The sequence below is a fragment of the Acanthaster planci genome, linkage group LG08, assembly GCF_054643075.1.
Source record: "Acanthaster planci isolate LZ-2023a linkage group LG08, COTS_SCS, whole genome shotgun sequence".
In the NCBI taxonomy this organism is placed as follows: domain Eukaryota; kingdom Metazoa; phylum Echinodermata; class Asteroidea; order Valvatida; family Acanthasteridae; genus Acanthaster; species Acanthaster planci.
The window spans coordinates 21,933,059-21,948,305 of NC_141784.1; the positions used below are offsets into that span (position 1 = coordinate 21,933,059).

The 15,247-nt window shown below is 38.6% G+C and overlaps 2 protein-coding genes across 4 annotated transcripts; both read right to left on the reverse strand.

Moving 5' to 3' along the window:
• Positions 1-1,035: 1,035 nt before the first annotated feature.
• On the reverse strand, positions 1,036-12,643 carry LOC110975006 (sodium-coupled monocarboxylate transporter 1-like). 3 transcript variants are annotated; one of them, XM_087139826.1, is made up of 17 exons: positions 12,586-12,643; positions 12,274-12,341; positions 10,377-10,687; positions 10,050-10,115; positions 9,759-9,813; positions 9,532-9,599; positions 8,620-8,771; positions 8,205-8,339; positions 7,905-8,034; positions 7,379-7,467; positions 7,084-7,196; positions 6,733-6,800; positions 4,872-4,958; positions 4,162-4,382; positions 3,561-3,661; positions 3,218-3,300; positions 1,036-2,759 (listed from the first exon to the last, which is right to left on the reverse strand). In XM_087139826.1, the coding sequence occupies exons 3-17, from the start codon at positions 10,665-10,667 to the stop codon at positions 2,622-2,624; spliced, it is 1,797 nt and encodes a 598-aa protein (XP_086995952.1). In that variant the 5' UTR covers positions 10,668-10,687; positions 12,274-12,341; positions 12,586-12,643; the 3' UTR covers positions 1,036-2,621. The 3 variants fall into 3 exon arrangements, with proteins under 3 accessions (XP_086995952.1, XP_022082748.1, XP_086995951.1); XM_022227056.2 differs by lacking the exons at positions 12,274-12,341; positions 12,586-12,643 and having other exon boundaries at positions 9,759-9,810; positions 10,377-11,108; XM_087139825.1 differs by lacking the exons at positions 12,274-12,341; positions 12,586-12,643 and having other exon boundaries at positions 10,377-11,108.
• Positions 12,386-13,802, reverse strand: LOC147798487 (sodium-coupled monocarboxylate transporter 1-like). Its single transcript, XM_087139828.1, has 3 exons — positions 13,234-13,802; positions 12,919-12,990; positions 12,386-12,637 (listed from the first exon to the last, which is right to left on the reverse strand). Exons 1-3 carry the CDS (start codon positions 13,594-13,596, stop codon positions 12,566-12,568), a joined length of 507 nt encoding a protein of 168 aa, XP_086995954.1. The 5' UTR covers positions 13,597-13,802; the 3' UTR covers positions 12,386-12,565.
• Positions 13,803-15,247: the final 1,445 nt, after the last annotated feature.

Here is a 15,247-nt window from a genome sequence, read left to right on the forward strand (position 1 = left end):
AGGACCAGCCAAAGTTGTTTGATTAACAGTGCAGGGTTTGCATTGTGAGAAATGGGTTTGCAGGTACACCATGGAATCAATCTCTTTTGGGCGAGGTGCGGTTCTTAAAAGAACTGGTGAGTGTTATTCCGACGTTTCGGCCAGTGTGCTCTGGCCGTCCTCAAAAGAGTGTCCCGGACTGGAGTGGATAGCTGGTTATAAAGGTAATCCAAAAGCAGTGGAGCGGCTTGAGTGACTCAGTGTGTGCGCTGTTGCGGAAAGGTGTTGGATCCTGGAATTAGCGGGACACCCTCTCCTGGGCAGTAGGGTCCCTTATACCCAAAACCCATGCCCCCCATCTCAGGCGTTAGGGTCTTCTCTACCCGAAACCACCCCCTCCCCCCCCCGGCATAAGGGTCCCCTAGACCCGAACCCAAGGTTTCCCGCTAATTCCAGGATCCAACACCTTTCCGCAACAGCGCACACACTCAGTCACTCAAGCCGCGAATTCTGTTCCACACTCCACTGCGTCCGGATTACCTTTATAACAAGTTTTGTCCGGCACAATCTCCCGAGGCCGGCCAGAGCACACTGGCCGAATCGTAACCACAAACCCATTTCTCATATCTTTTCCACCATGTAGGAAGAAGGGGAATTTAAATCTTACTTTTGCATTGTGATTTCATTGCGCGTTCATGCGTTTTACTCTCATAGACACAAAATCGACTCCAGTAACATAACACGTGTGTGTTGCCTTCCACCGTCAAATCGCCCCGGGAGTGATTTTGACGGATACCCATCGCTTGGTGTAAGTGTTGACGCGCATGAAAAGTGCCTTTAGTTGTCACCGTTGAGCTTTAAAGCTGCAATTGTAAGATATCTTGTTTAAATCCTTGTGGTTTCGTCAACACGCAGGGTTGAGCGTGTCAATGGTTTAAATTTAGCTGATCGAGTTTTAATTAAAAAAGAAAATCACTAATGTGTGGCAAGGAAAGTCGGGATAGGAAGTTAATGAAGGTCCTTTTTTTCAGAAAACGGGACTCCTCGGAGCTCAACTTTAGCCTGGAGGTTTATACCTTCGAACGTTGGTCTCTTTTATTTGAAATCCTTTAGTTTCGATTTAAATCTATCTACCATATTTTCTTCCATCCAATCACTTCAAACGCAAAATTTTACACCAGTATCTTAGTAAAGTGTAATGGTACATTTATGAATGATTGAATACAAAATGATAGAAACGGAGTAAGAAAATGTTACAATATATGTGAATATATACACGATACATCAATTATTGAAATGAGCATTAGAATAGACGTCTGTTTGACAACAGAACTCAGCATTTTCTGCATCTCAAAGATTTTAAGGAAAATGGAATTGTCGTACATGCATGTGGTATATAACGTGCCGCGTAAAAACGTATACAAAAGCTATGAGATTTAAAATGTAAAAACTCTACAAAAACTTAGAGAAGGACGTTTTCATGACGTCACCACAGGACCAATGCTTCACGAATCTACTTTTTATACAAAGTGTCAAGCTGATTTGACTTAAAACATTGTCCTAATAAGCGTGTAGAAGAAAAGAGTAAACACTCAAAAAATATACTAAACATTCCACTCACATTGTTAGCCTGTAAGTACAAATACGTTTTAACAGAATTTATAATCAGAGATATCTATCCCTAAAATGTGAAACGATAATAATTACATGTAATGTAATAAGTATATCTCAATTAATGATAAAGAAAAGCGTAACTGATAAAAAGCATTTTCAAATGTTCAGTTTGTATATTAGTAAAGAATGTACAAGATTGACACAACAGTGGCATAAATGGTTCGTAACGTTCAGCCGTAGTTCACCCGATCATTTCATCATTGAAGCTTTTTAAACTGACGAAAACGTAATCTGGTGAACTTTGTAAATATTTATGCTCAATGCTTTCAGTAGTAATAGTGTAATCAAATTCCATTTCATACCTAGCTGTAATGATATGCTCTTTCTCTCTGTGTATATTTTTTTCCAAGATATCTATCACTACTCAAGTAATTAACTGTTTTATAATAATCAGGTGGCCATTTTTTACGATCAGCTATTACCTTATAGAGACCCAAATGAACTCAAATGATATTCAAAATGGTATCATTACTCACGAAATTTGTAAGCATATTATTTTTACGCTGCAGAAGAAAACTACCCTGGAATGAATATCTAGACAAAAACTATTTAACAAATCCGCTCCCAGCTGAAACAAGAGAGGGCGTACTTTTACATAGCGAAAACCGAAAACAGTCCTTGGGCACGGTGTGCGTGCAGGACGCGCTGAGCACACGACCGATATCTATTTGAATCTTTGGTCTTTGCGCGTGCGCTTGGTGCGTGCATGGGCACGGTTGAGCGCGAAATCTGTCGACCCAATGCACGTTTGAAAAGGGTCGAAAGATTTCGCACGCTGTGATTGGCCAACGCGTTGCAAACTCTTGGAGATGGACTCTTGTGAATCGCCGTATGAATGCATTTCATCTCTTTACATTTTATTAATGATACAAAATGCCACATAATGATACAGAATTCTTTTTCGCACACGCATCAAACAAACTCATGAAAATTGAAGGGCATAATTCCACTCTTCAAATTGGAATGCTTCAAATCGAAGTAACCAACTCGACTACAGGGTTGCTCTCCGGGGAGATCGGTTCGTACTTGAAGCCAATTTTTTTTTTACTGTTGTTGAGCTCTTTATAATCATTATCTGGAACGGAGGAATACCCTTTCTTACAAATCTGAAAAAGAAAGAAACAATTCCCCAAGAAATGGGGGAGGGGAAGTTTTTGATACTAGGTCTTTTAACTTTCAATGCACAGCGTGGAGTACATGAATGCAAATGATTCCATTGATTTGCCAGTAAAGTAGTGAAGTAGGTGAAGGGTATTGAGGGAGAGATTGCCACAATCTCGAGACTCAGAAAGAAGCATTACCGAGACAGTGGATAATACACAGGGCAAATTTTCTGTTTGGCAGTAGGCAACATCGTCTGACCTGCGCTTTTGATATTATTCAGTGTAGATATTATGAAGAATCTGTACACACAGTATATTTTCCTCACAGCAAGTTATAAAATTGAGAACCACGACATTATACTTGTTCATACATTGGTTTCAGTAATATTGTAAGATGCACTTTGACAAGGCACTAAATCAATCAGGCAATGTGAAATGTGGGGGAAATATTTGTTCCTTACCTTTTGTTCGTCACTTGAGACAAAAGAAGTCTTGATTTTCCAAAACACCAAACGCGGATCCATGTTAGATGTGTCATTTTTCCCTAACAGGTGATGAGATATTTCACTATAGTATAAGTTTCCCAGGTTTATTAAACAAAAAGTCTTGTTTTAAAACTGAATTCTTTGATATGAATTAGTTTGTCAAATTGAATGTGTTTTAATTCCAGGTGGTGCTTTTTCTTAGTTTCTTAGCTACAGGTGTTATTTAACCCTAACCCTCCTCAATCCTCCAACAGGTGAAGGATTCAGGAGGGTTAGGGTTAAGCAGACTTTATTCAAGTAAAATAATTCCTTGACTTACCCGTGACCAGTGTAGCTAATAATGTCACCACAACTGTCGTTAAAGTTGTTAAAACCCCCAACCAATTCGTAGCCAGGGTAAATATAACTGGAACCTCAGATCTGTGGAAAAAAATGGTTTCATACTTTAAATTTACACCCCCCTTGACAGTCTTGCTTTTTTCCAATTATGTGCATGTAATTAAAAAAGTCTAGAGAAATTGGCTTGTTCAGGAAGGACTAGAGAGTAGCTAATTCATATCGAATTATGTCATTTTCAGCCCTTTCAGAATCCCTTTCTCCAAACTCTCCAACTCTGCTCTAATCTCAGTCTTTGTCTTCGCCAAATAGCATCATATTAAGCCATTCTATACTGTTCAATCTATTCGCCTCGAGTTGTGGTGCACCCCCAAGCGGTAAAAGAAAGACAAATGTAGACTATACGGTACGTTTTCCAGTGGGTTCTTGCACGCGTTCTGCATGTACACAGGTACCGTACACTAAGGAACAAATTCCTCACGCGTGCTCAGCGTGGTACGTGTCCCACGTCAAACTCTTTTGTTCCACTCGGAGCTGATAGTGCTGGAGTCTTGAATGATTTTCCTGTCACATTTATAACCAACCTGCCTATTTCACTGTCAGTAACATTGGAGAGTGTCACTGACAGTAACTGAGTTGTCAAAGATGTGGGTGTTGCCATAGTTTCGTTGATACTCGTGTAGGTCTCATTCAGACACCAGTCGGCTGATAACGGCAAGTTGTCGTGAGGGACTTGGTAGACAATGCAACCCACAGACATTGTCACAGCGACGACCAAACCAACCATGTAGCCAGTGACTACACTCTGCATTAAATCAGTTCAAAGAGATTAATGCATATTGTCTTACTCAACAATAAAGAATGTGAAATGGCATTGAAAGTATCCCCAATTATAAATAGATCAGAGTATTCTGATAACCTTTTTGCCATTTATATGTTTATTATGTTGAAAGAAAAAGTATTTGTTACTATCTTGGATTTACAATTTAGGCGTCACCGAATTGATTTGGATGTAAACATTTGAATTCACCTCTCTTTGAAGTATAAAGAGAGGTGATATTAACAACGAATTTTAAATTTAAATTTCATTAGATTTTCCTCCATGCAATATTACCAACTTATTAGTATTCTTCTGACTATATTTATGTTATATTAAACGTGTTGTCAAAACAAGGACACAATCATGCGCAAACGCGAGAGAAGATTATTTTGTTCTAGTATGCGTTTGTTTGAAGTTACTTCCAGTTCAGTATTTACATATTACAATCTGACTAATTAACCTACATGTATATACCTTTGAACCACAGAAAGGGAGGAACGCTCCAATAAGATACATGGAAAGTGAACCAGCCATGGTGCAACCTGTAAACGTTAATATTACCTAAAATACATCAAAAGAACAATAAAAAGAACATAAAAAAATTAGAATCAACTTGCAGATAGGAATGTGATCGGTGCTTTAGTATTTAGTCCTTTCTTTTATTTACTTAAACATGATTGATAACATTTTCCTGCAATTAATGACGTTTTTTGATATTATTACAATAATTGTAATTTTGTAAGGTTCAGTCGTCGCTTGTTGGTATGAAATAAAGTAACATGCATTGCAGTGAGTAGTGCAACCCGTCTGTGTAGGTAAAACCGCGCCACTTTTCCCCCCTGTTTTCTGGCCTCTCTACCAATCAGAAGACTGGGTTTTGAAACGTAACACCTCATATGCATAAAATAAGGTGGCCTGTACAATTTATAGTAGGGCTGTTTATATGTTAGAGGGATGTTTTGTACAATATAAATATAATGTATATATAATAACATTTATGTATACTTTACTCTTATTACACTGTACCTTGGATAAGTACATGCTACTGCACATAGATAAAATGTGAAGAATTGATTAATATTTACAAATATGTCATTTTGGACACATTTTGTGGTAAGTTTTTCAGCATTAGGGAGACACTGGCTTTTAGGGAAACATTTCAGTGTCTCCCTATTTTCAAACTACCAGAGGGAGGTCGAGTTTTACCGTCCATATTTTGAGAGATGATAGTTTAGGGCCTAAAATGAAATCATACAAAGTTTGGTTCAGATCAGATTAGGGAATATTGAATTATGGGACAGTAAAGTTGGAAAAATTTTGTGCACGTCGTTCTTATGGGAATGTCTCCCTAATGACCTAATTAGCGGTAATTATAATTACGTTAATTCTCATTGTGTGCGGCGTGACTAGAACCCTGTGTTGACTCAAGTAGTAAATGGTTGAACCCAAACCATAGCAATGAGGTGTAGGGTAAAATGTATGGCACAAGATATAATTCTTGGGTCAGATACTGGCCGGGAACGTCTGCACAATATTCCACAGCACGACGAATAAATTTACTTTGCTACGCGTTAAAAATCCCCAACTGACGTCATGCTGCCCCCCCCCCAAGAATTCTCAATTTTTATATAATGATGTATTTTACATTGAGGTTCCACAATAAAGAACAGTATTAACGCTCCGCTTTGATTAAATTTGCAAAACCGTATACATGTACAGGGTAACCGACGTAAAACACCAATTCAAAAGATTTTTTTAAAAATCAGCCAGAGCCAAAACCATATAGTATTACATGTACATGTACAGGGTAACGGGGCGTAAAACACTCTAGTTCAAAGGGTTCAGAGAATTAAGAAATTTAGCCAGGGACAACAGAGTGTTCTTCCTGTAACGATCAGATCTCGGTAGCCGAACGCAAAACCGTTAGCATGTGGGCGCCCTCTCTCCTTTTGTGTCCAAAGATCAGACCAACTCTCACTTCCAGCAGACACAATATGATCATTATCCTAATAGTCCGCCGACACAGCATATATACATACATATTACAATTAATATTATATACATTATATTTTATATTGTGCAAAACATCCCTCCAACATACAATCAGCCCTACTACAAATGGTACGGGGGAACTCCTCATGTTATGCAAAACCCAGTCTTCTGATTGGTCGAGAGGCCAGAAAACAGGGGAAAAGGGGCGTGGTTTTACCTATACAGACGGGTCGCACTGTATCCTTGTAACATCAAGGCGACATCTTTTGCGTTATGCATGACACAATTACTACCCTGACCCACCCCCCCCCCCCAAAAAAAAAACAACTAAAGAGAAATGTACCGGAACTGCATCGCCGATGTTGGGAATAATGAATGCCATTCCAAGAGCTGCGGCAGAGGCGAAAACGACTATAAAAAAAACAACAAAGGAGATTGCACACAGAATTTTTCTTAATACTATCACTAACTCCTCTCTTGGGCTGGCTAATTGTTCTCTGTTAAGAAGGCTTGAATCCATGGAAGTTTACGATAACAGAACAAGTTGCGATTCGCACTAAGTTCTTGCTCAGAAAACTTGGGAAAATACAGAACAACTGTGGCAAACTAGTAAGAGTGTGGCAGAATTGTTGAGCGGGTTCCGTTGAGAAAGAGGCTGGAGCCTTGTGGATAACGTTCCAGATGATAAACTTACCGATTAATTTGAGAATAACAGTGTAACTGTTATCCTGGAGACCTTTCCAGTATGGCTTGACGAAATGTTCACCCACAAGGGTAGCGGTTGCGTTGAAGACTGACGAAAGTGTACTGTAACACGAAGTCCGATAATTATTTATTCGTTTTCATAGTTTTAAGGTAGAATCATTTAGTCACACGTGTGATGTGCATACCTACCCCCCAATGATGTCACAGTCATAAGCGTTTATCCGTCATTGTGATATGTAATTGAATGTGATATGTAATTGAAAGCTCGAAATATTGCAGCTTACCTCAAGGCCGCTCCAAACAGTCCTGTTAGAAGTAAGCCGGGAACGCCAGGTAAATCAGAAAAGACGTCAATAATGAAGTACGGTACAATCTATAGAGTCAGGTTAGCATATAGAAGGAAATCATTATCCCAAAATCCAGCTCGAACTATAGTTATCCTAGTTTTAGAAAAAGGAGCATTTTCATCAAGTTTCCTTAACCCCGTCACACTGGGAGACGGCTACAGCCGCGGTTCTTTGTGAGGATTAGTGCATATACTGGTACACGTATTGTACCGTCTATTCATCATGCGCCTGCGATTTCAATGTGGGCCTGCTGCTAAACAAGGCTTTGCATACTGGGCATACTGCAGTCCAGCAGTCACTGGCAAAAATCCCAGCGTTCAGAGGTTTTAACCGCAGAAGAACGAAGGAATGTCCATACTTTGTATGTAAAACAGGTAGGTGTGAGTACACCATAATGAAACACAATCCTAAACTGTACATGTCATCCCATTATTTCCAACAAGCACCACCTGTACCCACTTACCTGATCGTTTTTAGTTGTATATCCAATAGTTGTAGGATCACATCCCTCATAGTACGCATAAATGCTGATCCCCATGAAGAATAGTAGAATTTCGAAGGTCATGAATCCAACTACGTAGCAGATAACGGATCTGTAGGGAAACCCAAAGCGTACACCAATCCGAATGGAGAAAATGATTATATAGATGTAGTATTCTAAGGTGATGTTTTCTAAGGTATACGTGTAGTTGGAAACCAGCTGCAGTAAAATGACAAGTTATAAAAACAATTCGTAGGCAACCATTTCTTTTGTGAGACTTACGCTCTTGCCACTGTCTCGGACTTGCAGACTACAAGTCGTTGTACCATGTACTGATTGGTTATAAAAACGCCCATAAATGTTGTCTGGCAGATGAAACTCCAACCGTTGTAAAAATCTGTGAAATCTGAGTTGAAGCTGAAAAACGAGAAATGTTAAATTCATTCCATTACCAATTATTTTGGTTAATCCCTAAAATATGCAACTAATGCTTCAAAATGTTACCAGAAAGCTAAGGGGTACATCCATGGATTGCTAAATTTTGTTTTCTTTTTTTATGAGATACAACCAGGTTACTTCATTTTCCCAGAGCCAATTTCAGCCATGTATGTGACAAAGTTAAACATGTTTCCTCATTTTGTCTCTTCGAATCAACCGCTTGATATGCACTTATTTCCATAGAACTCTGAAATCTTACTGGAGAAAGTTGGTCCTGGATCCTTCCGAAGCTACCTGCCAGATAGACTGAAAGCCAAGTTCCATTGAACATTTAATGATAACAGCTACAGCTGTTAAGACCATAAGGATCATTTGGAGACTGTCTGTCCACAAAACAGCCTTTATTCCTCCCTACAAAGACACAAATGAATGAAAATCAACAGTAAACACCTGTAAATTGCCATGTAGTTCCTCTTTTTTATAAACAATCTGTCAAAATCTGCGGAGTAAATCTGTAGGGGACAGGGGGATGAAGTATGACTAAAAAAACCCAAAATTAAAAAACAACAAACAAAAAGACGACCAGCCGCGGCAATTCAAAAAGAGGGTAGGGGTGGTGGAGTGGTGCTGTATTCTAGGAGCTACGGGGGAATGCCACAGTTTTAGGGATAGGATTGCTGAAAGCTGGAGGTGGTTCACGATACAGATGAACATCTTATGTACACTTACATCCCTGCCCAGCAAAGATATGGGACGGAGGGGTATACATATCCGATCTCAATACACACCCTAGAGCATCGTTACCTAACACATCCCCCTAGATGTCTGAAAAGTATTCCTGAGATTCCAATCAAACAATGACCAACACAAAGGTGAGGGGCGCTCTTTGTCCGATATCTTGCTTCGTACGCTAACCTTCCATCAAATGACGTTTTGTACTTTTCTTCTCTTCATTGCTACTGAATACATACGGGGGGGGGGCTTTGTAGCTCAACGTTCAGAACAAAACGATAGGTATTCACCGTAGATTTAAACATGTTTTAAGTGATTTGGCATCAGTGTGCCCTTTCACAACAGAGATAATTGGTTGCTCTGTCGCAAATATTTAATATTTTTATTTTTGTCAAATTTGTGATGTTTAAAGCGACAAAAGTCATCATTGATTGCTTACAATAACAGTGTAGACACCGCAGATTACACAGAGACCGACAACGGCAGCTATGAGGTTGATTCCAGTTACTGCAGTAATTAAATAGAACATTAGTGATTGTTAGAAAATATACCATGACATATTTTTGTTTTAAATACGCCTCTTGTTTTTTTTTTAAGATGAAGTTTTTTTCACCAAAACTATGATACTAAAATTTCATGGCAAAAGTAAAAATAAGTACCACGCACCTGCGGTGGCAGCCACGCATGCTGTATAGGTGACTACACCAGAGTAGAGCACCTGCTTGGATTGATGTGTAATTATACTTGATTTTTACTACATGTAGATACTAAGAACAAAATAAAGTAACTTCCAACAAAAGCACGTTACATCATCACAGGGATGTTAAAAGCACCAAACAAACTAACGAGACTACAACAAAGTAAAGAAAAGTACAGAGTGACTGGTGCATGTTCAGTGTAATAAGCATAAAATTGCTTCCAGACTTGAAAAAAAATTGAAAACATAAAATTACTTACGGTGAAACACAGGAAGGACATCATTCCACAATTCTTGGCAGTTTTGCTGAACCGTAATTCCAGGTACTGTTTTGGACAAACAAGAAGCATATAGGCCTATATCTTATCTTTACATAAATACCTTTGTATAACTATGGTCTATACGTTTCGTTGTTTTAAAGTTTACCGGCACTAATACTGCAGTATTTTAAACTAAAAAGGTTTTTTGAATGTAGACATCCCCCTTCCCCCAAATATATCGTGAACATTTTGCCACCCAACAGTCACTAAAACCACAGCATTGACAATGAACGTTACACTCCAGAAAGACTATTTTTATACGCCCACCTCATAGGCAGAAGCCATTCCAAGTCTGTAATACATTGGAAGATAGAAGATCAGGTTGAGAACAATCCCAAGGGCGAATGGAATAAGCATCCAGAAGACTGTGGGACCATGGTAATATACATCAGCTGGGTAGCCTTGTAGGGAGATTCCAGAGAAGAAACTTGCAAGGAGAGAGAGTGTGATCGGTACTAAAGTCATACTCCGATCGGCTAGAATGTATGCAGAAGAGGTGCGCTGCCCGCCTCCCTTTAGCCCGTAGTAAACACCAATAGCTATGGAAGCTAGAAGCATTATCCCACAGACAATGTAGTCTGCTGGTTGAAAGTAGGAACGAGAACCAAAGACTTCATCCATGTTGTGTATTGACTGGTAAACAGATTCGGATCCTATTGACGTGACTGTTGTCAGAGAAGTAAAGTTCTTGACCAGCTTGAAATTACAAGCCTCAACGCTGAATCCGTATTTGTCGAATTTGCCGAAATCGTCTTTGACGTGCCATGTTCAGAAATAATTGGAACCGTGCGTGTAGTTTATGACGCACATTCAAAATGCTCTAGCATGAGCCGCACATAAATTATGTATCATGAAAAAGTTAGCAATCGATAAGCCATAGGTCAAGTGGTACTCTGCGGGATAGCTCCTGAAAATCTCGCTGGAGTAGAAAACAGCAGGTGTCGGAAAAGTTGAACAACGGTATCAGATTCCTCCTTGCTTCCCAGTGGAGGAAGCAACATTTGGTAGACGAACATTCGACTAGAGGGCGGGGTATCGTAGGCAAGTGACCTTGGAGGAATCTGAACTATATGAGATAGCCATATTGGAATTAGGGGAGTGTTTTATCTCAGTGTTGCAATTAGTAGAGTACATAGTGCACTTGTGCAAACTGAATATTTTTAAAATGTCATAAAATGGGGGTAACGACTGCAAACTAGTACATGGAGTTTGTTTGCAACGGATATCTCACAGAACTATATCGAACCGAGTAAACATTCATAATTCACAATGTGCAAGTCAAATGGGGTTGATTGTTTACAGGCATATAAAAGAAAAAGCACCGTAACCAATTTATTAGTTATTTATATCTGTAGGGTACCCATTGAAACCTTTGCCCTGTTGTCTAATATTTTAAAGTCTATGTTATTTTGGCTTCAGTTCGACAAAGTGAATCAGCAATATGGTTCAATTGTTTCCACTTTGAACGTATTTGCAGGTATCTCAAAAAGTTGCTTTGTCATCAAGTTACGCTCTTGACCTGACCAACAATACTTGGGATTCTTTGCGCAACCGAAGTATCACTATAGATATGCAGTTTCATTTGCCTCTGAAACGGAACATTTTCTCTGTGATTAATTTAAACTGTATTTTGCATCTAATGATGCGATGCACGTAGTAAAGTGCCTTAACCAATAATATCCAGATATTGCTCAAAACGACTAACATAGGTGAGTCAGGTCTTGATAACGTATTAAATGAAGACAGGACTAATACTTAGTCAACAGTGACTGACTTCCGTCAAATTTGACTAATATTAAATTTGACTTATCTTTGACGAATATATGTTAGTCATTGGCCTGTCTAACTAATTTAAATTAGTCCTTGGCCCGTCTCTCTAATTTAAATTAGTCCTTGGCCTGTCTGACTGATTTAAATTGGTCATTTTAGACATAGAGCTGCACTAACTTTTTATTAGTCAAAATGACTAACTTTTCCTGCTGATTCAAGAAGCTAAATATTGTAACCATGCTATCTTGTATTAACATATAACGTGTTAGTTATTTATGTCCAATCTTGCATGAATTCGAATGTATGAATACGTCGTACATCTCAGTTAACACCTGTTGATGTGCTTGAGAATTGGAAGATAATTAATACACTCTGTTGGGGAATATGTACTTACAATAACTGTGTAGACAGCACACACGACACACAGGCTAACTATGGCGACCTCGACACGGATTCCAGTCACTGTAAAGTTCAAAGATAGAAGAGTATATAAATTTCCCCCATGTGGAGCTATACATGTAGCTTACCAGTTAAACAGGAGAGTAATGCTCTAGTGACCTGTCATTTTATTAACAATCAAGGTAGGTACAATACTAGGGCAGGTGTACTTCTTGCTGTCATCAGTGAACAAACTTTCTGTTTTTCAAGCTTGGAGTTACATGTGAATCTGAGATTTTTCAGGATCCTTATAAGTATACACGTATACCTGTGTTAGCAGCAACACTGGCTAAGTACGTGACCACACCAGTGTACAGCACCTGAAAGAAATAATGGGAAACTCATTAAGACAGCAAATAAAAATTAAAACTTGCTGATGAAAGGTAAAAAAGTTAGAGAAGTGGTAATTCAAATTGTGTTGATGGTAAAGGTAACAACAGCTGTACTGGTGTCGTGATATAAAAAATAAACTTCTGAACACTCAATTTTAGCGGGTTTTAAACTAGAAATTGGAAATTCGACTTGTTCAGTTATTATTAGTTATTTATCCAGAATACTGCAACCGGACCGTTTTAACAGGCATAACATGAATACAGCTTACCGCAAAAAGCAGAAAAGACAACACTCCACACATCTTAACTGCATAGTTGAAACGAAGTTCAAGGTACTGTTCCTAAATCATAATAAACTGTTATTACAGAAAAGAAGATTTCTGGATTTATATGGAAAAAATGTAATGGAACCCTACTGCATTTTGTAGTTAGTCTTTATTTCAGCGATTTTTAAAAAGCTAAAACGAGATTTTTTGTGCATCAAAAATCCTTGGACTCCAACCTTGTGCTTGTCATAAATGAGATTTAAAGCACAATACAGTAAAATTGACATTAAAAAAGATATTTCCTTTTCAGTGCTTTACCTCATAAGCAGATTGCGCACCAAGCCTAGAAAACATCGGCATGAAAAATACCACACAAAGAGTTCCACCGTAGGCAAAAGGAATGCTAATCCAAAATAGCATTGGACCATGGAAGTACGCATCAGCTGGGATGCCCTGCACAGCAATTGCAGAGAACAAACTAGCAGTAAGAGAAAATGTGACCGGGGCTGCTGTCATGCTGCGATCAGCCAGAACGTATGAAGAAGAGGTACGCTGGCCACCTCCTTTTACTCCGTAGTAAACACCAATGGCTACAGACGCCCGAAGTATCACCCCACAGACGATGTATTCTGCTGGTTGAAAATAAACTAGAGAACCAAAGACTCCTTCCATATTGTGCATCAACTGGTAAGTTGATTCGGATCCTATATAGATATGACGGTTATCAGAGACGTAAAGCTCTTGTGTAACCTGAAATTACCAGCCCCAATATTACACTTTTTCCCGCTCGATTCGGTCGAATGACGAAGAAAGAAATTATGCGTGTAGTTCATGGCGCACACTCAAATGGTTTGTCAATTATACATAAACTACACGTATTTTTTTTCATAAAACGTTATCTAATGAATAAAAAATACCGAATAAAGAGCCGTGGGACACGTGGTACTATGCGGTAAAGCTCCTGGAAATATCATTGGATTGGTTTTCCAGGGGACAACCATCTGCTATGTTGTTATGCATCAGTGCTATTTATTATCAGTTTGGATGTAGGAATTCATCTGCCCACGGAAAAACACAAAGGGAAGCACTTTTAGTCATTTCGAATATTGTTGCCATGACTACTGATGTAAAGGTTACTGTCGGAATGGTAACGTTCTCTGTAACGGTGTAAGGATGTTGCAGTTGCAGATGTGAGTTTGTGTCGGAGAATAATTACGAGTTACGAGATAATCCATGAAGGCGTAATCAGTTACAAAGATTCAGGATGGCTTTTCATTCCTTATTTTATTGAATTTGTTTTACTCGGATCATTTTTTCTACCGGTTCAAGAAAACTGAGATTTCTTCAACAATGGGCTAACCACTCGTTTCAATTACAGTACCTGTCACAAACCGTTTCCACGCAATATCTCTTGTGTTTCTATCTTTCCATATAACCAAATCGATTTTCGTCACAGTGTGCTGTTTATAAAATGCATGTTTACGTAACCACAAGCAAGCTTTTATCCATGGAAATATTCAAATGTCTAAGCTTTTGGACGAGTCTGCAACGTATTTCGGTGAAACTTGTTGCTAATTTGTCTCTGTGTCCTAAATGCTTTTCAGTGATTTTTGTGAACAAATTGTGAGACTTGTCTGAAAAAAAAACTTGGTGCTTTCTAATTAAATTCTTCAGGAATTTCTTTGTTAAATTTCACCTTCAGGACATGGTGCAATTACTTTTGGCATCTTAGAATGCATGCAAGGTATATTTGCATGTATGTCTCCCCCCTATTTTCAAATAATACATGTATACCGGGACATGTAGGAGGCCTTCAGAGATGCGTCATCCAAACCTTAAGAAATTAATATTAAACGGAAATCAATTATATTATTTCAACTGTAAAGTCAATGTTATTGATCCTGTACTTGCAGTATTTTCTTTATCAATACATTTCTCTAACTTATCCGTAATGTGGTGGGAGTGTCATTCAGTGTGTCCAGGACTGAACTCTTTCTTTTTTACCTGCAGCAGTTTGTGCATAATTTTGAGCATCTTTTAGTGTCATGTGCATGAAATTGCCACATTTAAAATTGACATTTTGATTTATAGGCATGCAGAAACAATAATGGTACATTACACTATAAGTGTGTACTCATTATTAATTTTTAAATTTTTGTTTGTCCCTTTTTGTGTTTATGTGTGTGCAAGTCTCATCACAGTAACAACTATAATTCATCGGTGGCACTGGTTAATTTGGTTGGTGTTTTGCAGAATTCGTTTTCCCTTTCCATGGCTTGTGCATTGTATTATTTTTCGTGAAGTTACGAAAGGCTGGGGCTTGTCAGTCACT